Below are 25,201 nucleotides of genomic sequence, written 5' to 3'. Positions count from 1 at the left end.
AAGGATCATTCATAAGATGAAGTAATTTGCCTTTTAATGCAAAACTGTTGGTAATATGAATTATTAATTACAGTAAAAGACAGCAAAACCAGGCAGGAAAAGTGTTTCTCTTTTTGACTAATTTTAGGAGTAAACTGTATAGCGAATGTACATATACTGCACATGAAAGATTAGTTATGTAATGCATTTGGACGCTTCAACTCATAATTATTTTGTATTAGATAGATAGATAGATAGATAGATAGATAGATAGATAGATAGATAGATGGATACATCGATACATAGATAGATAATAGATTATATATTTACATATATATATATATAGAGAGAGAGAGAGAGAGATTACATACAGTAAATATAAAAATATATTGTATATACAGTGTATATATATATGATTTATATATACTGTATATGTAATCAGTTTGCTTTATTTAATTTAGTAGAGGGATATTGTCTAATAAAAGAAAATACTTTGTTTAATCTATATTATTGTTTAATGTTACAGAGCCATTTTTTCATATTATATATTATAAAAGTATAGAAATATCGGCAAATCTACATAAGTTGTTTTATTTTTTGTACTGCCAAAGAAAAACCCTGCCCAACATTTGATGTCATCTATTGGATAATTTGTTTCATCCAGTAGAAATTGTATCTAGTAGATATTTTATTCTGCACCCTGGAAACCCTGGAATGATGAGCTTGCTTTTTGGTCTCTAACCACAGACAAACTGTAGCACAATCAATGAGGTTTCTTAAAAACAATCAAATTTACAAATAAAGGATAATGCCATTACAGTGTTTATTAATTTCCTGGTGGTTCTGAAGTTGTGGAAGGTAAGAGGAGATCAGACTGGACTATAAGCTATACATTAAAGCCGAGAGCTGCTTGTGTGAGTTTGCAGGGGGAGTTATTTTGCCAGGCACTCCCCCTTGTGTTAGCATGTGCTCTCCTAACAGGGGACTAGATGGGGACATGGTGCTTAGCCATTCACTCTCTCCTCCTCCCTTCTCAGTGACAGCTTTGGTGTAAATGCTGCATGACAGAGCAGCACTCTTACACTTTTTCTTGGCAGATCAGTAGAAAGGAAACTACTGGGATTTTTTCTTTTCCTTCTATGCTAATTATATATGAGATAAGAATCTAGTATGTTCTGTTACTTGGAATAAATTAGAAAAAAAAGGAACTTTCTTTTTTACTTTTGCATGTTATCCACGCTGGCTGCCTGCCTTTTAGCCACTGCAAAAAAAGGACAGAGTGTAACTTTTCTTTAATGGACTGTTCCATAACCGTGCAGCTCTGCAAATAAAATCTTCGGGGAAACCTTTAACCATCAATAACACAGCCAGCACCACCCCCAAGTCTTTTTTAAGCTGACATTGCATCTTTGGTGAACTACATCAGGAAGAAGAAGACAGATGTGTGCTAACTTCTGTTTTTCTCCAATACTTTTTCACATTTTGTAGAGTTTCTGGACTGCAATATAAAGAAATCTTCTGTTCTTAGCAGTCAGAGTGCCTGCATCTATTTAAGTCGAAAAAAATCTGCTTTGAGCCTGTTCTGATACTTCACAAGGGACCATTGCAGAAGAACAGGCTGCTCCACCACTGCTCAGTGCTTATGTAGTGTCATTTGTATGCAGTGCTGCTGCTGGGATCTGAGCTACAGCTAGACCTTGTGACATTTAACTTGTGGTTTTTGGTGCTACAGGAGGGTGCAGAAACTTGAGAGTGCAAGGTTGGGTGCAACATTTCTTCACATGCTCCCTCCTCTTTGCCACCCCTGCAGATTTCAGATCAGACAGTCACTTCCTGAGCTTCTGATCTTTCACTGGACTCTTCTTTTTTTTTTTTTCTTCTTCTTCTTTTCTGCAAAGATTAGTGATAATTTTCAAGAGAGAAGTTACTGCCTTCTCTTGAGGGCTCTTGGTTAGAGCTAAAGAAAGAGACGTTAGACTTGTTATAACAGAAAACAGTGCCTGGCTTTTTTTAACTCCTGCTGTTGTAATGCATATTCCTGTAGACCCCAGCACCAACCGGCGCTTTACTCCTCCATCCACCTCTTTCTCCTGCGGGAAAATGGGAGACAGCAATGGAACCATAAGCTCCTCAGGTGCCGGGAGGACAAGAACAGAGATACGTACGGTGGTGGATGTCCTGGCGGATCATGCAGGAGAACTGGTCAGGACTGACAGCCCCAACTTCCTCTGCTCCGTTTTGCCTTCACACTGGAGATGCAATAAGACCTTACCGGTAGCCTTTAAGGTAATGTGACTTGAAAAATATAAAGTATGCATTCTGCTGTCTGTTTATACTCCAGGAACTTACATGAGGGTGCTGTGTTTATGCATGTATGTGCATTGTGTACTTTTGTTGTTTATTCATAATTTCTATGTTTAACTTTCAAAAAGAAAATGTACTGTTCATACTATTGTATTCGGCAAAACCAGTAATGCTAATATCACTTTAGCAGGCATTGCACTAAATATAACATTAGACATATTAATACATCATGAAATATATTTAGTCTGAATTTCTACATTTTTATAGGCCAGCAATATAAAATTACTGTTTTAGCATTGAAAGCTCTAGTATATATTGTAAATATATAATACCCTTTAGTTGCTATTGGATATAACCATTAACACCTTTGAGACACATACTTTGTTTTGGAATAAATGTTTACATTTATATAGTTATACACAGCAACATGGGGTGGCAGAATATTGTGTCTTGTTACAGTAATTTAAAAAAAAAACTAACATATAACATATATGATAACGTAAATACCAATAACTACTATAGAAACAATCAGTGTGTATTATAATGCAGTAAAATGTACTCAAGGTAATTGTAAGGTGTTCCTAAACCAAATTCAGTGAATCAGAGATGGTTATGGAGTATGGTTTGGTATAATTGGTACACCACTTCAGAGACCAGCAACTTAACCTCAGTGTCACTCCTTCTTCCCTTTCAAAGATTATCATGTTTAATAATCAGAAAAAGACAGCTTGCTATAACCATTAATTCAGCAAAAACCTCATTACTTATACATTGTTTTACGGCTGCATTTATATGACCCCAGTTAATCCATATGTGAGTTCTACCTACGTGAGACTGCCCAATATGTGATTTAAAGTATCCAAATAAATTAGAATTATAGGAAAAAATAAATACATACTAAAATGAGGGATAAGAGTAAAATATTTGGCTGCGAATATCATTATACAATTAAGGAATAATTCCTTTAAGATCATTTCATATTTTTTTGCTTTTTGGTGTTGGTCAAATTATCAGTATACTTTTTGTTATATTTTTATAACCCTATAAGCCAAACAGTTCTTTGAAGCAGGTCTTCTGGTATAGTGCACAATGTATACTTTTTTGTAAATCACTTTAGAATAATTAAATTATAAAATCTGTAGGTAGAGGCAAACAATTTATTATTAGAAAAAGGCTTGAACTGCAAGAACAAACTATGACATTAACATAAGTTTGAAAGATTTTGTCACACTTAGGCGTGTAATAAATGCATATTTTGTAAACCATCTGAAAAACCTAACATATAGTACATGATCAAGGTTTTTTTAAAACCTATCTGATGGTGGGAAACTAGTGGGCTGGTATTTAACACATTCTAAATATGAGATCTCTGTGGTCAGACAAGCTTGAACTGAGAAACACACATCTAAGGAGAAGTTTTGTTGGAAAAAAACATATACAAGCTAAACAGCGTAAGTTAACACAGGTAGTGACAATAATGCAGGTTTGAAGTCGGTACTGTAGAATGCCTTTACACCATCCGCAGTTCAAAGAAATGACAACTGTGAAACTAGTTTCTAGCAACACCTATGTTATTTGGCTTGATATATTTTAAATATTAAGAAATAAGGTGTGAAATTTGAGGACTGATGCCTTTAAAAAACAACAAAATATTTATGCTGGGACTTGCTTCAGGCAGCTTATAAAATAATACAGTCATTGATGTAGCTATTATTGCAAGCTTATGCTAGAAAGACAGACATACAGGCAAACATATACAGTAGTAGCTGTTTTTACAATACAATTGTGCACAAAATTGGATGGATTAAGAGATAGATAGATAGATAGATAGATAGATAGATAGATAGATAGATAGATAGATAGATAGATAGATAGATAGATAGATAGATATATTGGCAGTAGTAAAAGACAATTAGACTTTTTTTATTTTGACAGATTAAATAGATATATTGATATATTGAATATACCTATACATAGTATTTGAGGTTGAATAAAGACACAGGTCCATCAAGTTCAACCTATATATTTACACATTGTTATAGGATCTTGTACAGCCTTCTGAACAACAAATACATTTACAGTATTTAATATATATTTAAAGACATTTCATCCCCAAAGCCATAATATTAAACACTCAGAACTATTATAGGAAGAAAAACAATGTTACTATCACAATATATTCATTCATTTTATACATCCCAGGAAGATGTGGCCTTAGACAGAGATTTCTGTTTCTCAAAATTGCTCTTTACAACCATATTTTCTTTCTTCAATATAACACTAGAGCCGATTATTGATTGTTCCAAAAACAGTACTACAGAACCATTAAAAAGAGAGAAAAAACCTCCACCCATCTGATAAAGAATAAAGCTTCTACTCAGAAATCTACAAATCTTAAAGTGAAAATAACTTTTTTTTTATGTCACCTGTTATTGTTGCATCCCGAAAGCCCCATATGCACATTCCATAATCAGAACATACCCTAGTATAATATTCCGTTTTCATATTTTCACTAAACATATAGGCAATTGTTCTAATGGCAGAGATGGAGGTTTAACCATTTTGTATGTGGGAGAGACATAAATGTATTTTTAGAAGAGCATTTTTTTCAGATAAATAGAGATCCTCTGACAAAAAAAGTAATATCCTGATACCCAGCACAAACAATAACTAGTGACACATAGGGGTTATTCACTTGCAAGGGAATTTTCAATTTGTGGGGGTACTCTCCATTAGTTTAGTGAATGTGGTGAAAATTTAGGCAATGCAAGGAATACCCAATCATGTGCAAGGAAAATATTTTAAAAAACATTGTTTTTGGTTCCACATAATTTGATGATGGAAGTCAGCAGAGCTTCACTTCATTTACTAAACAAAGGGCAAATTCCCCTGCAAAGTAAAATGTCCATGCAAAGTAAACATATTTGCCTTTAGTAAATCAACCCCATACCTTTTCTGAATTCTTACACCCTTGTTTTAATAACTCACGCTAGGACAATCTGGCATTTGACAGACTTCCAGTAAGCACCGGATGGTAATGGCATTGATTTACTAAAGGAGTAGAGACTGTTGACTTAGCAAATTGAATGGTCACTCTGCAAAGTATGTTAGCTTAGTTTAGTGAATAAGGTGGAGCCATGTCCTTTTTGACTGTGCAAGAGAAATAATAAAAAAAAAGGATATTGAGATGCTATAGGTATAGATGGTTTCAATGGTTATGCTTACTAGAGTTCTTTCTCAAGATTGTAAGTATTGCATATGCCCTGTTTTTCTTGGCCTGTGTATTCTATGTGTTTTATTCCATTAAATGTTTGTATTGCGTGCACACAAATGGATGATTGAAGTGAACAAAGCTCCACCTCATTCACTAACCTTAATGAACAATCACTTTATAAATGCTCTATTCCTTTGCTGAGTCAACCCGAATGCCTCTCTATTTAGACTCTTATGTTCAAAATATAAATAACTGGACTCTTCTCAAATGCCACAACATTTTCCAGAAGAAATTGACAAGGATACTCATATTATCTTAAAACAGCCCATAGACATGTGGTAATAGTCTACCCGTACTCAAACACCCTCCAAAGGTAACATTCATGGGTTAGAACACATGTCCTGATCACAATTGGGATGTCATCTCCTCCATCAACAGAGCCGACCTTACATATTTATTACGCCATGGTGCCTGGAAGATTTGTTGCCCTGTGGATGATCGTCAGTCCTTCGCATCTAACCACCCTCTAATGCCTGTAGGTAGATTTTCTGAATGTTTTGTCAAAGTAAAACCTGGCCATAGCTAGTTGAAAAAATCTGCATGTATACACATATAAAAACTGGATACACTGAGCACAAACTCTTTACCAACAACCTGCTACTTTATGTTACATATCCTAAAATTGCCCTTTCAAAAATAAATAATTTGACAGCCCTGGAATGTAAACTACAGTATCGTATATACGGTAGTAAATGTATTGATAGAACAATACCTCCCAACCCAAATATGAAATTACTTTGCATAGAAAGGTGAAATTATTATATACCTTTTGGTTCAGATACCTTATAATATCTTTTAAATATTCAGTCTGCATTGTGAACCCAGAAGCCTTTAATCACATATGGTCTACGTCCATGGAAAAAACACACATTTTTATGGAATGGAAGGATCAACCTGAAAATATAATTCCTGTCCAAAGTATTATAAGTATTACTGGTAATATATTTGCTCTTCTCAAAAAAGTGAGTCATAAGGAGCAAGAGACTTATGACTACATAATTCATGTATTTGCAACGGTGCATCTATCTAGAGCACTGTCAGTTATGTGATAAACCCATATATAGGTTTTAGTAAAAGAAATTCAAGCAGCTAGATCATTAGCATCGCTTCCTTGCATTTTACCAAAGGTTAGAAGGTCAAGTTTTTGTAACATGCCCTTAATAACCCACAAAATCTTAGAAATATAGGAAACCTTAGTAAGACAAAATGACAGTTATAATCGTTATATTCGTTATACTCTACATTAGTCATCTGTATTTGAGGGGGTCATTAATAATGGTTTGAGAAACATCCGTTTTTAGTATATCTAAATTAGCGATAAAACACAATAAAGAAAAACATACTAAACCTTACTACCATGCTACAGATGCCATCTGAATATCCATATGCAGCGCATTGCAAAACTGAGCTGGCCAGATTGGGCAATATATCTCTAGAGAACTCCCTCCAAGTAAAAATGTCTGCAAACAATCACACCTGCATGTGTGATCTTATTATTAATATATAACATATTACAGAATTAATGACAACTCTCATATGTTTAAGAAAAACTTGCCCAAAATTATTAGACAAAATCTTCTTTAATTGCTATAAACAGAAAGATGTTCAATTTTCAACAAGGGACAAGAAAGCTGCTGTAAAATCAAAACAAGATGGTAAAATATACCAGAAATGATCAAAAGCTTACATCCTAAAACTTCAGACCTCTGCCGGAGATGTTACTTTGATAGAAGGGCCTATGACTCATATTTTGGTGGGAAGGCCCAGTGTAAAAACTTTTCTGGCACTCACTTTAATGTTAAACTATTAAAAATACACAGCTTGCAATAAATGGCTTTATTCTTATAGAACCCTGATCCTTAAATATTTAGAGAAATCTCTATCCAGATATTTGTTTATGACAGCAAAGATAATTATTGCTAACTAAGTGCAAATTAGTTGATTATTCTCTTGATCATTTTTTTATTAGAAGCAAAAAATATGTAGGTTGGACAGGTTTAGGGCAACACTTTTAGTGCTAGAATAGACCCCTCCATCTCTAGCACATTGATTGATACAGGAAGCAAATATCAGAATAATGGAGGAGATAGTGCTAGAAGAACAGGAAACAAAATTAAAAAGGTTGGACATACTGGAAAGTTTTAAGGCTTCAAAGAATTGCAGATTTCTCATGCATGCTTCAAATTAAACTATATACAGTAAACTCCCCATTATCCAGCATTCAAGCAACCAGAACTCTCAAGCAACCAGAGGAAAAAAATCGAGGACATAATATGTCCTCAATTGTTTTTGCCAGTTGCTTGATAGACATGTGCACACTAAATATTTTGTTAGCAAGTACATTTATTTAGTTGCTAACAAAATTCTCTGTTTACAACTTGCTGCGGCTAGATTCCGCAGCTGGCAGGTGAATGTAAACAATGGGTGTGTGCAACAGCCAGCCTGCTATTGGCTGTGGCAATGGGTGTGTGCAACAACCAGCCTGCTATTGGCTATGGCAATTTGAAATAGCCGATAGCAGAATCTAGCCAGCAGATGAATAGGGTGGAGTTTTGTTGCTTTAGAGTTAATAGCAACTCTCAAGCAACAAGAAACTGCAGTTATCCGGCATCTACCAATCCCCATGGGTACCGGATAACTTTGAATTTACTGTATACCCTTTAATTGTAAACATGATAATCACACCTCATGTATTTATATATATTTAATATCTGGCTTTAAGAAATGTGTCCCTCCTAGAAACCAACTACTGTCTCCCATATATTTTTACTTAATCTACCCTAATAAGAGGAAACAGAGAAGCTATTGGTTACTAGAACGTAAATGGAGAATGCTCTTATCAGACCCTGCATACATGAGATCCCCATTATCTTAGTAATTAAACTTACAAAGATGTCACAGAAAAGGTCTCTCATTTAATTCTCCCGAAGTTTGTCCTTTTTCCTTCTCCTATTGACCACTATTGTCCTTCTTATCCTTTCTCATAAAAAGGACATCACCTATCATAGTCCCCGATACTTGAGGCTTTTTCTTAAGGGCACGTATATAAAATACAATTTTGTCAAATCCTCATTGCTGTACAGCACCAATACTTCCGAGTTTTTGATACATGAGCGATTGCTAGTCAATTACTACTTCTATGTGAAAAATGTGAGGAGACCTGCATTCTGCCATTTAATGTATATCAAATCTCAATAAAAAATATACTGAGAGTGAAGAACTTCTAAAATAACTTAATAAAATAATAACTAAAAGAACTTTCTAAAATATACTTGATATCAATAATGGTATGATAAACAATATAAATCATTATGACTATTATTAATGCTAAGTATTAGGACTGGAAAGTGCTTGAATGAAGACACATATCATAACACAAAGGTAAAAGTGTACTTATAAGAAGGGTAAGTGACAGATGGCAAGACAGAGTAAGATAGAAATAAATGCATACTGTACCACAGCATTAAGACAACATTTAATCGAAACCTATACACTTAGCCAAAGTTAAGAGAGCTAAAGTAAGCTGGTTGAATAGAGAACATTGCAAATAGTATTTTAGTATGAATAGATTCTAATGTGATCATTAAAAGGTGAGATAGAAACATTACGTTCTATGGATTAAAAAATATACTCAATATATGACATGATGTTTTATAATATGTGTAAATCTCAAAGCAGATATAGGTTAAAAAATTGTAGAACTACCTTAATGATCCTGATTATTTTCATATAATCAAAACTAGAGTTGGCCATACACAAACCAAATTTTGGCCGTTTTTTTATTGCAACAACTGAAATTCAAGCCATGGGTGGCCTTGCCAGCACCACACGGCCAACAAAAGTTCACTTTTCAATTGACTTTTGTCCAAGGAACCAGGTGGAAAATTAACAGCCAAACAGTGACTGCCTCTAATTATCTGCAGTCACTGTTCAGGTATTCTAACAGCCATGGGGATGCAGGGGGGATGCTCTTTAGCATGGAAGGGAGAATCAAGTGAATTTTATCTTAATGGTGTATGGCTAGCTTATGTCAATTGTAAGTTCGTAACCAATTGTTTGTACAGATTAATTCCTCTCCTTCCTATTAATTCCTATCAAATTTAAAAACAATGATAGCATTGATCAACTTAAAGTAAACATGTCACAAAGCAGGGCAAGTCAAACTGAGCATGTAAAGAAAAAATGCCAAACACAGGCTACTTTTAGTGAAAATAGCATATCAAAACAAACAGCTGATCCGGAGGTATAGACAACAGAAACATGTAAGTGCACATTATGACTTTTCTGTAGGTCAAGCTTGGCCCTGCCTCTTCCCACCGCAGGCTTCCAAATAGGTCAGTGAGATCATTCATAGGACTAACAGGAAAACTTGAGGGGTCGAAAGGGATGGGGCCAAGGAAAAGTTGAGATTAGCATATAAATACAGTTGATTATTTGGTGGATACAGTTGGATCTCCTGATTGTTGTGACCAAAGGTAACCTCTACTTATACATGTTCACCATATGCTACGTATAAATTGCTAAGGTTTGTGATAGCTTTATGCTCCAAAAATGTCTAGTACGTTGGGTTAAAAAACATATACTGCATCTAAGGCTCATTGTGTCCATCTCACCTATGAGAGGTAATGGTTGAATTTTCTTAATTTTTATATTAAAATGAGTTGGGAGTGTGAGCATGTCCCCATTATTTTAGTCCTTACCTATCAAAATATGTTAAATTGCCTTTTATAAATTACTATGCTTGCTCATGAAATCTTGGAATGTTTCAGTGCTTTCAGATTCAAACTACTAGGGACCATTCACACATAGAACATTGTGGCAACACACACCTGGCAATTTGCATAGGTGGCTGTGCGTAGTGTTAAGGGGGCTCATTCAAAATGACACATACCGCAACACACTAAAAATTGGACACTTTTTGTTACGTAGTGCACCACAGATGGTTCACATCTGTGAGTTTCTGTGCACTACAATGCAAATGTGTTGTGCTGCACTGCACTGTTGTACGTTGCAGAAAAAGGAGCATTTTATAGAACATTACCACAATGTCCCAGTATGAATGGGCGCTCATTGGCTCTATTATACTTCAGTTTCCTTTTTTCTTTATAGGCATGGAATGTAGAGATTTCCTCAACTAAAAAGGTTATACATGCAGTGTATTCATGAGTCAAAGTCATGAATTGAATTTGCTGTAATGTAAAACTGAACCAAGGAAACATGTAGGTTGCCAATGCTGGTTTCTGTTTCTAAAAATGCCAGTTGCCTAGCTTCCATGCTGATCCATTAGCTTAATTATCTATTATTGACCCGGAACAGGTACAAAAATCTTTACTTCACTTACCTACCAGGTCAGTGATTCATAATAAGGCAGAGACAGTCAGGTGACTAGCATTTTCAAAAGGTCGTCATCAATGGCAGCCTAGATGTTTGTCAGATGTACTTTAACGACTACTGTGATTTAATCTAAAATGACAACATATGTCTGCTTTGTAGTTTGCCATTACAATGCTATTTTTATATATCAAACTGTTACATGGTAAGTTAATTGCTCTAGTAGCAAGGATGTGCTTTTAGAAAATAGAAATTTGACCTGCAGTATTTTTGGGTGCAGCAACATGCATTTTTAGGGGTAGAGGAACTAATATGTGAAAAAAAAGCATATATTGCATTTTCTATGCACGTGTGTTTGCTGTTTTGAATACCCCTCACAATTTACAAACTGCATGTAAAAATTGTGCAGGTTTTGCCCGTACAGAATGGATGGCATTTGGCTGTATTATGAGAGCAGCCCCACTTTTTTTTACCTTTTAGCAGCATTATTTCTTACAAAAGTGAATCAAGTGAATCACTTTAAATTTCAAGCGCATGTGAAAGCAGTGAGTTAGAATTTTTCATGCAATTAATTAATTTCAATTAACCAATGAAACAAATTTCTGTTTATTTATTTCAAGATTTTCAACTCCTTTAGTGACATACAATATAAGCACACACTGCTGCATGCTCATTGCTATTCAAGGGCCTTGACATCATGCTCTGACACAAGTTATGAATCCTTATGGCCACATACAATAAATGATCTATTTTTATAATGAAAGTGAATTAGATGTTTTCATATCTTCAGGTTGTAGCGCTGGGTGACATCGCTGATGGAACAGTAGTGACCGTCATGGCTGGAAATGATGAGAACTATTCAGCTGAGCTAAGGAATGCCTCTGCTGTCATGAAAAACCAAGTAGCCAGATTCAATGACCTCCGTTTTGTAGGAAGAAGCGGAAGAGGTGGGTTATACACTTCAGTTTGACTATTTCCGAATGTGAATAAATTCTAACTTTATGATCTTAATATTAATATGATATGATCTTAATATCTCAATTAACCCTATGTTAGAAACATGAACAAAAAAAATGTCTTTGTATAGTAGGATTATTTGCATATCAATATGTTCATGTCCGAAACAGCAAAAATCTTCTTGCGTCAAGTTGCTTAGTGAAGCACATAAAGAATATGACTTCATGTGGAGTAAATATTTTTAATAATAAGCGCCTAAATCCCATTCCCACTAAAAACTGATAGTAAAGTTTTGTGTGATTGGTGGCAAGTTGAATTACATGCTGAATTCTTCTGTAGATTCCTCAGACAATAATCGGAACTTTGAGTTCAGCCTAACTGCTATGCCAACTGATGGTTTTATGCTTTACTGGTGGGTTAGCCATGTTATAAAATAAACAAATAATTGTAGATTCTCATCACTACTCTGGAGTAGGTTTACTAAAGAATTAGAGACTGTTTACATAGCAATTAAGGTGAATTTGTGTTTACTTCAATCACCCAAATATGTGCAAGTAATAATCCTGTTTTAATTTCTCTTGCACATGACTAGAAATTCAAAGTACCGTACTTTTCGCTCCATAAGACGCACTTTTTCCCCCCCAAAAGGCGGGCAACAATGTCTGTGCATCTTAAGGAGCGAATGTGTGAGAGCTGAGGGAATCCCTATCGCCCATATCCCATATCGTTTTTTTGTACATTTAGCCCTGCTCCTGACAAGCAGAGCTAAATGTATAGTGTGTAAGTGATCTAGATCACTTGTATGAAAGGAGCAGCGGTGATGATGTCTGCCCCCCTCCCCCCTCCTCTGAGGGACCCGGGACTACGGCATAGGAGCTCACCATAGAGCCCGTAGAGCAGACGAAGAACGGACGTTCTTCGTCTGCTCTGTGTAATCACAGCGCCACCTGTCTCAGCTGTCAGGAACTACACGCATCTTACGGTCAGGTGCGTGCTATGGAGCGCAAAATACGGTAGGTTTGGGTTCGCCACTACCATGGGTTTGCAAATTTCATGAATTGCATAGCCTTTGCCCTGAAGTCAGATGAGTCACAAGATCCAATAATTTTAAGGAATGGATAGCCCATGCCCTTTATATATTAAAAAAATTATTTTGGCATTCGTAAATGTCCCCTATACTGTATGTCAATATCCAGCTTCCTGTGCCTTATTTTTTACAATAGATCCATGAACCCATCGCACTCCTGACCGCTTGTCTCCAAAAAATTATCCAGCTTCCTGTGCCTTATTTTTTACAATAGATCCATGAACCCATCGCACTCCTGACCGCTTGTCTCCAAGGGAAATCAAATGGGTGCTGCGGTGATCGACGGACGCCAACCGCCATACAACAGTAGAAAACAGGGACACCGGCACTCCAATGTAAGCGTAAAAATAAAGTCTTATTTATTGAAGAAATACGACATGTCACAAAGATGCGTCTTTGTGACATGTCGTATTTCTTCAATAAATAAGACTTTATTTTCACGCTTACATTGGAGTGCCGGTGTCTCTGTTTTCGTTGATTTTTGTTTAGAAATCATCCACGAATGGTCTTTCGAACGATAATCGATCAGTTGATGGGACACTAACGATTTTAAGTACTTCTGGACTAATTTCTTCAATCGGTCAGGCTGGAAAACTTTCTTCAAATTGTACAAAAATCGATGGATTAGTGGCGTTTTCGTACGAAAAAAATTGCAGCAAGAACACTGCACATGCGCAAACAAAAATCTGTTCTGTCGATTGACGAAATTCGGTGAGTTAGTATTGCTAACGAACGATTATCAAAATCCACATTGATCTCTGCGTGATGGGCTATTTGAGCTAGAATCGAACGAGGGTTCTTGGCAGCAATGAAAACAATTTCCGTTTGAAAATCTATACGTGTATGGCCAGCTTAAGATTGACTTCATTTCCTGCCGATGTCTGAAATCTATAAAAAACATATTTTTTTGTCTCTGAACGGTGCATTTAAAGTAATTTAAAAAAAAAAAAAGATTTCCACTTAAGTTAAGGAAGCTGTACTCATTCCAGTCATGTTCAACAACATTTTTTATTTTTTTAAATATCCTCTTGACATTATTGGATGTTCAAAGTGAATATAAGTGCACCCAGCACGCCTTTATTAACTAATCACCAAAAACTTGCGCCATGGACCAAAATCCTAAGGAAAGCTTGTTGTTTTGACAGCTACAAATGTTCCCTGTTATGTGTCTTTTACATCCATATATCGTCGTATAGCCTAATTTTTCTTTTAAAGAATGTAGTTGTCGTTTACTTGTTATGTTTCACTTCGCCCAGATTGCTTACATTTCTGTAACATTTCCGTTTTCTTGTTTAGGTTTCTAAAAGATGTGTATTTTTATTTTCTTCTCTTTCAAACTCAGCACTTAACTGGCTGCACATTGGCAAATGGAAAAATCTCTCCTTTTATGAATTAAGCTCTTATTTCTGCAGTTAATTATCCTGTTAGAGTTTTTACATGCTTCCAAAACAAATTTCCAAACCGGAATGCTTTATAATTTCCAACTCTGTTCTTTGAACTGATTCATTGGTGCATCTTGCTGTAATTTCGAAAACTCAGATATAAGGCTATATAGAGCTCTTATTTTAATCACAAGGCTTTTGTATGCTGTTACCACAATGAAAGCTGTTTTTGGTGTGATCTAGGCACTAAATTGATATATTTTTATAATATTATAGTAAAAATGAGCTGAGCCTGTCTTGGGTACAAGTATGTGATAGTTTAGGGCGGATGTAGGCAAGCGTTGGCTCCCCAGCTGTGGTGAAACTACAAATCCCATGATGCATTGCAAGACTCTGACAGCCACAGGCACGACTTTGAGAAATAGATCCATAATGGGATTTGTAGTTTCACCACAGCTGGAGGGCCAAAGGTGGCCTACCCTTGTTTTAGGGCAAGGACTTTGTTGTACTTGCTGCCAAGAACCCTCATTCGATTCTAGCTCAAATAGCCCATCCAGCATAGACCAATGTCGATTTCGATAGTCGTTCGTTAGCAATACCAGCTCATCGACAGAATGGAATTTCGTTTGCGTATGTGCAATTTTCTTGCTGCAATTTTTTCCGTACGAAAACACCACTAATCCTTTAATTTTCGTTCGATTCGAAAAAAGTTTTCCAGCCTCACCCTTTGAGAAAATTCTAGGGAGATTACAGTAAAATCGTAGGTGTCCCATCAACTGTTCGATTATAGTTTTTTATTTCTGTGTGTGTCCTATGTGGGGAGATTGACCCTTCTATTAGCCCCAGTTACCATTGTTAGCGAGACAAAAAGTAAGGGAAAATTCTACATTTTAAAGTTCCTAGGAGAGAAAGAAGTGAGGGAAGATCTTCCAAAGGGAACAAACATCCTTGTGACAACTAAGATGAGAATTCCTCTCACATTGGGGAGCTTTGCTTTCACTTGCTGATGTGTCTCCAAGAAAAGAGGTGAAGGGAAAGCTCCCTGGCAGGGTGCTGACAACAACAACAACACCAACAACAAAAAACCTAGTGAGGCTGCATAATGGCTCAATGGCTAGCACATATTCCTTATAGCACTGTCCTAGTTCAAATCCAGGTTTGGCCAGGACACTATCTGCATGAAATTTGGATGTTCCCCCTGTGCTTGTGTGGATTTTCTCAAGCACTCTAAAACATGCTGGTAGGTTAATTAGCTCCTCTCTAATTTGGCCCCAGTAAGTGTGATCCTAGATTGTAAGCTCTTTGAGGGCAGGAACCGATGTGAATGAATAGTATATTCAGCGCTGTATACATTGATGGCACTATATGAATAACCTGTAATAATTAATAAGGATTTAACTCTTCCCTACTAGCTATCTATCCACATGACATGCTTGTCAGAAGTGTCAGGTCCAGACAATCAGCCTTTTTTTTTATTTTAAACAATTGCTGCATGAACATGCATATTCATATGTCATGAGCATGACTGTTTATGCAGAAGGGAAACAGGTGCAGACCTCCAACACTGTTTTATCTTGAGGAAACAATAGTGATCAGCAACGGATTTCCCTCACTGAAGTCTTTCATTGCCCAAAGCCACATGCCTTTGCTAGGATTACTTCTTTTACTCCGTTTTCTTTGTTTGATTGTTCTAATCTGTCTTAGAAAATTGTAAAAACAAACTCAGATTAGATGACTGTCTTTTTGTTGATGATGGAAAAAAAGTCCAAAAAGCTGGCCAAGCATGTTACAATTTGATTTCACAATTTTCTGTGGTAAATCTGTTGGTAAATCTAATAAGATTACACCAAGACTGTGCAATCAAATTATAATGTATGTGGTCAGCTTTATAACTATACAGTTAAAAAAAAATGCCTCTTTGACGCCGATAAAAACTAGACTACTGGGGCTAACAGTAAATATGGCCCTAGACAATGCAGTAAATATGGCCTTAGACAATGTAGTAAATATGGCCCTAGACAATGCAGTAAATATGGCCCTAGACAATGCAGTATTTTAATATTAATATTTTAGTATTTTAATACCGTATTTTTCACTCCATAAGACGCATTTTTCCCCCCAAAAGGCGGGGCAAAAATGTCTGTGTGTCTTATGGAGCGAATGTGGAATGGGAGCTGAGGCGGCGGGGCGGACAGTGTACACGTGGGTGTGGAATCCCTATCGCCCGACGCCCGGGACATGCAGTTTCGGGCGCCGGGCAAGAATTTTTTGTACATTTAGCCCTGCTCCGGACAAGCAGAGCTAAATGTATAGTGTGGAGTCACCGCTCGTTTTCATACAAGTAATCCTGTCCAGGCCCCCCTGCCACAGTTTTCGGGGTCCCCCGCTCCTCTGGTCTTTTTTTGCTGTCCTTCTTTTTTGTTTCTAGAAACACATCATCTGCAAGTGTGATAACAAGGTAGAGGTTAGAAAAGGGTCTGTCATTTTGCTAAATATAGTAAATCAAGCTAAGCTAGCGTATAGCAAAACTTACCTGCATTGCGTTTTCATTTAGAAGACATAAAGACAATATAATATATTAGCCCACCCACTTCCTTTGAGCAGCAATTAAGTATTTGGGAACCTCTTTTACACATCTGTTTGTAATGAAATAGAACTATTCTCTAACCCACCCACTGCAGGCTTCTTGCCATCTCTCACTTACAGAATGACTGATATATTAAAATGTCAGTAATCAGATCGGTGATACATCAAGCAGAGGGAGAGAGAAAGAGAGAGATAGAGAAAGGGAAAGTTGTATGGCGCAGACCTGTCCACCGCATTGGTGTGGTGCTCTTCAAAGCATGTGGTTGCAGTGTAATGTGTAGAACTCATATTAAGGTAAAGTGGGTGGACAGAGATTAACAGAGTTAAAATGTTTGTTGGATAGCATTAGCATTTCAATGATCAGTTTTACTTGCTCCCTAAAATTGCTCTTCAAAATGATGTAAAGGTGGACTTTTCTTATACAATTTTGGAGAGCTGTCAAAGACTATGGTGGCCGGGAGCAGGAGACTCCCAGGCCGCCAAGGAGAGTTAGCTGTTTGGAGATCAGTGTCCCTGGTTAGCAGGTAACCAGGGACGCTGATCTCTCTGAAAGTGGCCGGAGCCAGCCGTAAGATAACGGCTGGCTCCACCCAGCTGTCAGAAGCAGGCTGTCGGCCGGCTTTCGGCTTTCAGCACGGCTCACCGAGCCGATGCATATGCGTTCGGCTCGGCTGAGCCGCCTAGTCATGATCGGGAGCTGTACGGGCTATTGTGAATAGCCCGTACAACACCCCATCGGTTTTACTGAACCGAAGGGGTCCTGGGGCTAAAGCTAGCCGAAGGATCGGCCGAAGCTACGGCCAGATCCTTCAGCAGCTTCGTGAATAGACCCCTATCTAGCATACCCAGAAAGCAAGCACATGACCAACATTTCCACTGCTTGTAATCACTACACACCACAAAGAAGCTACTGCTCTCTGCTTTAAATTGGTGCCAACCACAAGTGGTCATATAGTGAATGAAAGGATAGTGTAGAAAACATTTCTGCTTAATGGTCAATTAAGTGATCAGATAATTGGAAGTGGTGCATGACAACTACTAGATATTTAAGATGTTGTGTTTTAATGTGTGTTATACTTTAAAAACAGCTTACTCCCAATATCAAATATCATATTGCTGTAAACCATATATGGTATTGGTATTGCTGGAAGAATTGAAGGAGACCTGTACTGTGAAAGCTGTGCCCAAAAAAGAGAAGTTGAAGACAAAGCTCTAATCACAACTATTGCCTGTAGGCTTACTGCAACTGCTTAAGTTCCTATTACTGACATACCATGCCTTATTCTGTGCTGTGACACTGTGCTGTGGCAGTGTTAGCCATCTTGGTAGAGGCACAGGGCTTTGCTCCCTTATATCAGAGCTGCCCCCTTTCCAGATGACTGGGAATCTGATAACTGGTGGGGTAATATTCTAAAAGCAGCAGCAGGGGTGAAGGAATCACAGATCCACAGAATTAATTAAACAGAAGCAGGAAGATGCTTGTCCTCAGTTCCTCTGGTACAGCTTTCTCTCCAGCAAGGAGAACAGTGATCAGCACAGTAGCAACATCACCAAATGTCACTCCAAATCCTATAAGACTAGCAGTCAGAAGCTGGGAGATGAAGGGCCAGGAGACACAGGCAGACAAGTCTCATAGACTTACATGGAACTCTGCTGTGCAGACAAAGCCAGCAGAGAAAGGACTTTGGTGTGGGATGTAAACAAACACTCCCAGGCCTCAGATCTCAGTAAGTATGCATCTGTAGAGGGGGGAGGGTGGGATCTGTGAGGTCAGTGGAGGGGGGAAGAAGAATAAGTGCACCTATTCTTTGAGCTGCTTTATATAATCATATTTGTTTTACAGAATACACATCCACATCTCTCTTTCTATTAAAGCTTCAGACTTCCCAGATTGTTAAAATTGGTAAATTTACAAAGCAGTAATATAAACATTGTGCTCAAGCAGGCTATGAATGCCACTTTCTGCTAAATGTATAATTTATTATAGAACTGTGCAAGAAACCATGTTCTAACTAACATTGGTAAGACACTATTTTTTCTATTATTCAGACAATGCAGTCAAGGGCAAGATCTAGCCAAGATCTAGGTGTCTGGCCAATTGGGAACTCATCACCACCTCTATAATTTTCTTCCCATTAGCTGTTTTATTTAGGCTAATATGAGTTACCACTAGTACAGAGGAATCTGCTTCTGGGGTTTTAGGGTTTCATATACATTGCGCATGGTACAGGGATTTACATGTTTTTCTCTGTGACTCCAGAACCCTAGAAATCTCATACTGGACGACCTAACTCTTGGCTTTGCAGCCTAAAGACACCATTATCCTAACATTCATGAAGTAATCATTGTTCACCTATTAAAAACAAACTAACGTGCATCATTTTCTTTTGGTTGGCAGGCAAAAGTTTCACTTTGACAATCACCGTTTTTACAAGTCCGACGCAAGTTGCCACATATCACAGAGCCATCAAAGTAACTGTGGATGGTCCACGAGAACCAAGAAGTAAGTTCTAAACATGATAATTAAAGTGAAATTAAGACTAACTTACTTTACATACATAGGCTTCTATAACTTGTTATAATTATTTGAATTCTGTAGTTTTCAATTCATGAAGAAAAGAGTAAATGATGTTCCAAGTAAAAGATTTAAAGGATCAATTATGGATTAATTGCACAGTGATGAGATTTTCTCAGAAATCTGCAGTTAACCAGAATAGAACAATATCACCCCAAAAAATGTAATCAATTTGTTTGCGAAGTACAAATCTAGTTACATTATTTCTGTTTGTAAATACTCACTTACTTTGCCACTTAAAAGACAGGGAAGTGTCATCTTCTAGATTAGGATATACTCATCAAAACTGTATAATGAGTACAGAAGCAAATTGTGCTGTGTTCATTAACAGAACAATAACTTTTAAGAAGAACTCCAGTTTTATGTTGACATGATCCTCATATTTTACTGAAAACTCAGAGGACATGCCACAGCATAGGCTATGTGATTTAAAGGCGGGTGTACAGTTGTTTATTTTATCCAAGGATATCTGTAATCAATTTACAAATTGTTAAAGTAGCTGATACTTTGTGATATACCAGTATATGGGTATATGGCAATTTTCCCTACCTAATATTGTGGCTAGCAGGTTTCATATTACATTTGCAAAACTAATTAGCCAATATATTGATAGCTAATTACAGCTTCAGTTGTAGGGAAGAAGGGGGGCTGTTTAGTAGGCTGTACAGGGCCCAGTCCTGGCTGTGTTTAGTTCAATCATCCAATCATGTCCAAGCAAAATTTCTGTTTTTTGATTGGGTATAAACACAGCTTTTACTCATCCACTAACATAAGTGAACATTCACTTTGCTAAGTGAAACAGTCTTTACTTCTTTGGTAAATCAATCCTATATTATTATTCTTATTGTGTTATTTCCAAATATCTGTTCTCATAAAACTCTGGATTTACATATATTAACTGAATACAGCTGTTTTTATATTGATTCTTTAAGGTGAAACGTTTATTTTTACCTTCTCTCTTCCCTTTAAATTATAAATTGCACCGACACTGAACACATCTACCTATCTGAATAGACTAACTTGCATCTCTTTAACATTTGCTATAAAGTACAAAGATAATGACACAGTTTAAGTTCTACTTAATGAGGACATCAAGACAGATAAGCAGTGTCACAAGCTGTGATTGCAAAAATCACTTATTTTCTGCTTGGAAAGTTTTATTTGAGTTTTTATAAAAAGTTCTGAAAGCATTTTTGCAGTCGGAGATACAGAATTTTCCTCTGGTCTTTCTTTATTATTGAAAAATAAAGTTCACCATTTGTAAATCAGAAGTCTAAAATTCATAAGGCTCCCTAATGTGCATGCCTAGAACAGGATTATACCTGAATTCACTAATCCAAAGAGACTACCGGGGTATGCCATGTGTGATCTATAACGCTAAAAAGAAAGGCAAAGAACTGTCCAGCATACTATTCTAGCATTGAAATCCTAAGAATCTTGAAAATGGAATTGCAAATATTCTTTATTTTTACATTGACATAATCTCAAGTAATCTGAATAAAAAAAATCAGATGAGACTATAACATGCTTGACTAGATTTATACATGTGATTTGCATTTTTCTATGCATTTCCTTTACCACTACACTATGAATTTAGTATTCAGCTCTCTTACCTTTTTCCTATTAGACTGACTATATCGCCACTCTGTGGGGCTGATTTACATGAAGTGTATTTCCACTTTTTCAGCCGAATTTGGATAACACCTTCTTTTAGCTTGGTATATGTTCCCATTCAAACTGCTGTAAATAGAGAGGTTTTCTCTTCAGTTCCTTCTTGTGGCTGATTTTGATATGGCATGTATGTTTGCCTGTTGAAGGCAGAACAAGTGTCTTTCACATCATTTTTACACAGCAAGAATTATCTTGTTCAGCTCATAACATACTTTCTTGTTTTACAATTCCTTCTTTTATTTACCAACTATATGTAAAAAGGTTTGCTACAATAAATCATGTTCTTCAAGACAACACCCACGTTTTACCATGACCACCAATTACTGTGGTACCCTCGCACATTTTGTATGTGGCACTTTCTTTAGCCCACAGGAAACTACACCTAGCTTGAAAGGGTCAGTTGGTTGGTTGTTACCTCCCAGACCCAACATTCCAGGTCCTCCCCTGCATGAAGGGTCATCACAGAGCATCCAAATACAAATGAGATATGATCTGTGCACTCCAATGTTTGTTTTTTTCCTGACAATTCAAACAGCCCTTAGGTACATAACTTGTGTGGAAGATAACACAATTGTTCATATTTTACAGACTGCATCTTTTTCAGGGCACAACTGCTTTATGTGTCTCTTTAAACAGAGAATATGTCTCTTTTACTATCCTTTAATGCTTTAAAACTATAGGATAACTACAAGCTATGTTTAATAATAACTGGTAGTGTGACGTACAGTAAAGTCTGACCTAGTGGCCTAGGATAATTCTCATTTTTAGATTGTAAGAAAATGCAAGTATCTCATAGTATGAATCACTCCACTTTTTAAGCTCTCTGATGCCCTTCAGTATGTTTGTGATTTATTTAAAAAATAATCACACAACATAAATCTGTATTTCTCAGAAATATAATTCTTTCAAGCTCATGGATGCCTTCTGTTATTTTACTTTGTGTGTCATTTGGAAAGTAGCTTTTGTCTATTTTATTATTATATGTGTATCCTGTATAACAAGCAATACTTCTTAATACAGGAAATATACCACTAAATCTCTCAAATGTAAGCATGAGAACCACGTATTCTTTAATGTGTTGATAGGAAAAAAATATCAAAACACGTTTGCACATTTCACACTGAAGTGTTGACAAATGTGAACAAACAGGAAGAGAAAAAAAGTATGAATTTCCTGTTAAATGTTGATTGATATATTTAATATTTAGTATGTATAATTTAACCATCACAAATTATGAACAAAGTCAGATTTTAAACTATGATAATGTTTATAATGTTATAGATGCAAATGCCAGCATCCTATGAGAGCTACAGTCAATGATAAAATCTTCAGTAATATTACCGTGTTTCCCCGAAAATAAGACACTGGGGGTGATTTACTAACCTAAACACACACACACACCAGGTGTGTGTGAGTTTCACACAGCAAAACGTATTTATCAACCAAAAAGTCTCTTAAAGCATATTTCCACTAATGCCATATATGGAAAAATCATGCACATGATGCATATATAATGCTGCTTCACAGTTTAGACAAAAATGGTTAGCTCATGCATTTACATTCCTTGCATTCATCAACGCAAGCAACACAACATAGAGCTAATTTACCCAACATCACCTTGGAATTCATTCAGGGCTTTGCACAACACACCTGCTGGGTGTGTACACATTACAAAGGTGTTTAGATTCCACCCATAGATCATGCTGGGAGGGAACACACTGCAGAGGTGTATACACGTTCGTGGTGTGTTTATAAGGTTAGTAAATCAACCCCACTGTCTTATATATTTTTTTCTCAAAAAAGCACACTAGGTCTTATTTTCTGGGTAGGTCTTATATATATATATATATATTTTTAAATGTACAACATTTTTTTTAAATGTACCAAACTGCTGAAAGATGAGTGCAAAAAGAAAGCTAGCTTTCTTTTTGCACTTATCTTTCAGCAGTTTGGTAACCGATCTGTGAATAAGTGCTTTCACTACAGTATGATTCCTTACATTTGGAATCACTCCGCCTGTGACGGGAGCCGGCGCTATGGAGGAAGCATCGGCTTATGCGGCTCTGCTCCCTCTGCTGCCGCCTCGCTTCCTCTGGCTTATGCTGGCGGCTTATGCTGGCTCAGCTGAATCTCTCCCACTTCTCCTGCGGCTCCTCAAGTTACCCCTGATGTCACCACCGGCCACAACTAGGTCTTATTTTTGGGGTAGGTCTTATATTTTTTTTTTCTCAAAAAAAAAGTACTAGGTCTTTTTTTCGGGGAAGGTCTTATTTTCGGGGAAACACGGTACATGACAGCAGGTTATGGGCACATGCTGATTTGATCTAATTAGGATTTTTAATTAATCAGAAGTATATTCTTTATACAAATTAGGTGTGAATACTTGCACTACAAGGTGCAAAACAATGTACCCCAGCTGAAAGGTTCTAGTGTCTCCTTTAGTGAAGAACACAGTTCGGATGGTTACTCACAGAAATATGACATGGTTGGAAATAGATTTTATATCCAAGAACAAGATTGTAAGGAACCAGTAGCTCCCACTATCCTGCAATGGCAAACTATTAGTCCTCTATTCATGTTGCCAGATTCCAGACAGTGGTCTTCTCCAGGCTCACATAAGTTCTTTCCCGGTACATTCCCATTCTTAGCATTCTATATCTAGTATCTGTCAGCTGGAATGATGCCTGCCATAGCCATCTAATAATATTGAGACTCTCCCTGTCTGTGGACTTCCCTTGTCCGATATTTTGGTACCTTTCTCTGGTTTCCTGTAAGCTTATCAGCTTTTTCCAGTGAGGAAACCCCAAGGGCCTCTTCCTAAGAGTGTAACGCAATGAAAGCCAAACCTCATTCAGGGATCCCTGGCAAAGACTGGGCTCTTCTTAGATTCCAGGCTTTGAAAGGGCCCATGCCTACTAACAGTGGCAGAAAGGACCCATACCAATTTGAGCTAGAAAAGATCCAAAAAGATCCAATACTATATGCAATAGATTTTTTCCAAGCAATGTGTCCATAAGCAAATGCAGGACACCAGTAATATATTTTCCCTTTCTTTGTCACTTAATTTTGTGTTTTGTCTAGCATTCTCATATACACAAATAACACAAATTTCCTGAAGATAGCTGCTCTTGACAATTTCATTGTTATGGGACTGCTTTGTGAAACAAATTTAGTAAAGAAATATATGAGTTGCATCAACCAAACCAATCAGATTATAGATGAGCCTGCACTTTAAAAAAACAAAACAAGAATTTTATTTTAGTCTCTACCTATAGGTTTTTTAGATCTGCCCCTTTACCATTCTGACCTATTTAGCTGAATTCTCCAAACCTCCATGATCCTGTTACTATAGATCAGTGGCATTTACATTTTGTAGCCATATGGCATAGTTGCCAAGTAGTATAAACCCCAGTCAAACTGTCTATGATTGAAAATATGCATGTGATGATTTAATATGAAGATGTAAAGGATCAGTAAATCAATAAATATGATATTTACTTGACTGGTATTTTTTTTAGTCCTGGTCATTATAAAAAAAGAGAGAAAATGTATACAAAACCACTATATGTTCCTTTTAAGATATTCCTTAAAATTAGTCTAGAATTACCATTATGTAAATGCAAATATTAAACTCTACATTTATATAGCTACAATATGCTGGCAATTTGCAGCTCTGTAAGGTTAAGTGCTACCAGTGTGTCCTTTCATGTATCCATTCACTGATAGCGCATGCTGGGAGCACAGCACAAGTTGCATTAACCAAGTACATCTGTGACCAGTCTCAGCAGACATGTTGACATCTCCTCCAGTGAGCTTTATGATTTATGCTTATGTTGCAAGCTGAGCTATACAGGTCCCTCTATACTTCGCCTAACATAGTTTGAAAATGAGGGAATCCTTTCAGTTTAAGGGTGTTATATTGATATGTTTATCTGCTATATTAGTTTTACTAACTATAAACAGTGTGATGCAGTGAAGCAGTGCTGAAATAGTGCATCACACTGGCCACCCAACAAAGCTGTCAGATCACACTGGCCTGTCCTCTAAAATGGAAC

At 36.8% G+C, this 25,201-nt stretch overlaps 1 protein-coding gene across 2 annotated transcripts in view; it reads left to right on the top strand.

Moving 5' to 3' along the window:
* Positions 1-1,855: 1,855 nt before the first annotated feature.
* The window catches only part of RUNX3 (runt related transcription factor 3), a 45,017-nt gene continuing 21,671 nt past the window's right edge, over positions 1,856-25,201 (top strand). For both annotated transcript variants that reach the window (XM_018571116.1, XM_018571117.1), the window contains exons 1-3: positions 1,856-2,265; positions 11,679-11,835; positions 19,299-19,403. In XM_018571116.1, coding sequence (XP_018426618.1) covers positions 2,008-2,265; positions 11,679-11,835; positions 19,299-19,403 — 520 coding nt within the window. In that variant the 5' untranslated portion in view covers positions 1,856-2,007. The remainder of the gene's footprint in view (positions 2,266-11,678; positions 11,836-19,298; positions 19,404-25,201) is intronic.

Source organism: Nanorana parkeri, unplaced genomic scaffold, assembly GCF_000935625.1.
Source record: "Nanorana parkeri isolate BGI_ZX_2015 unplaced genomic scaffold, ASM93562v1 scaffold1682, whole genome shotgun sequence".
In the NCBI taxonomy this organism is placed as follows: domain Eukaryota; kingdom Metazoa; phylum Chordata; class Amphibia; order Anura; family Dicroglossidae; genus Nanorana; species Nanorana parkeri.
The sequence above is the reverse complement of the archived record's forward strand: the minus strand, read 5'-3'. Positions and strand labels throughout refer to the sequence as shown.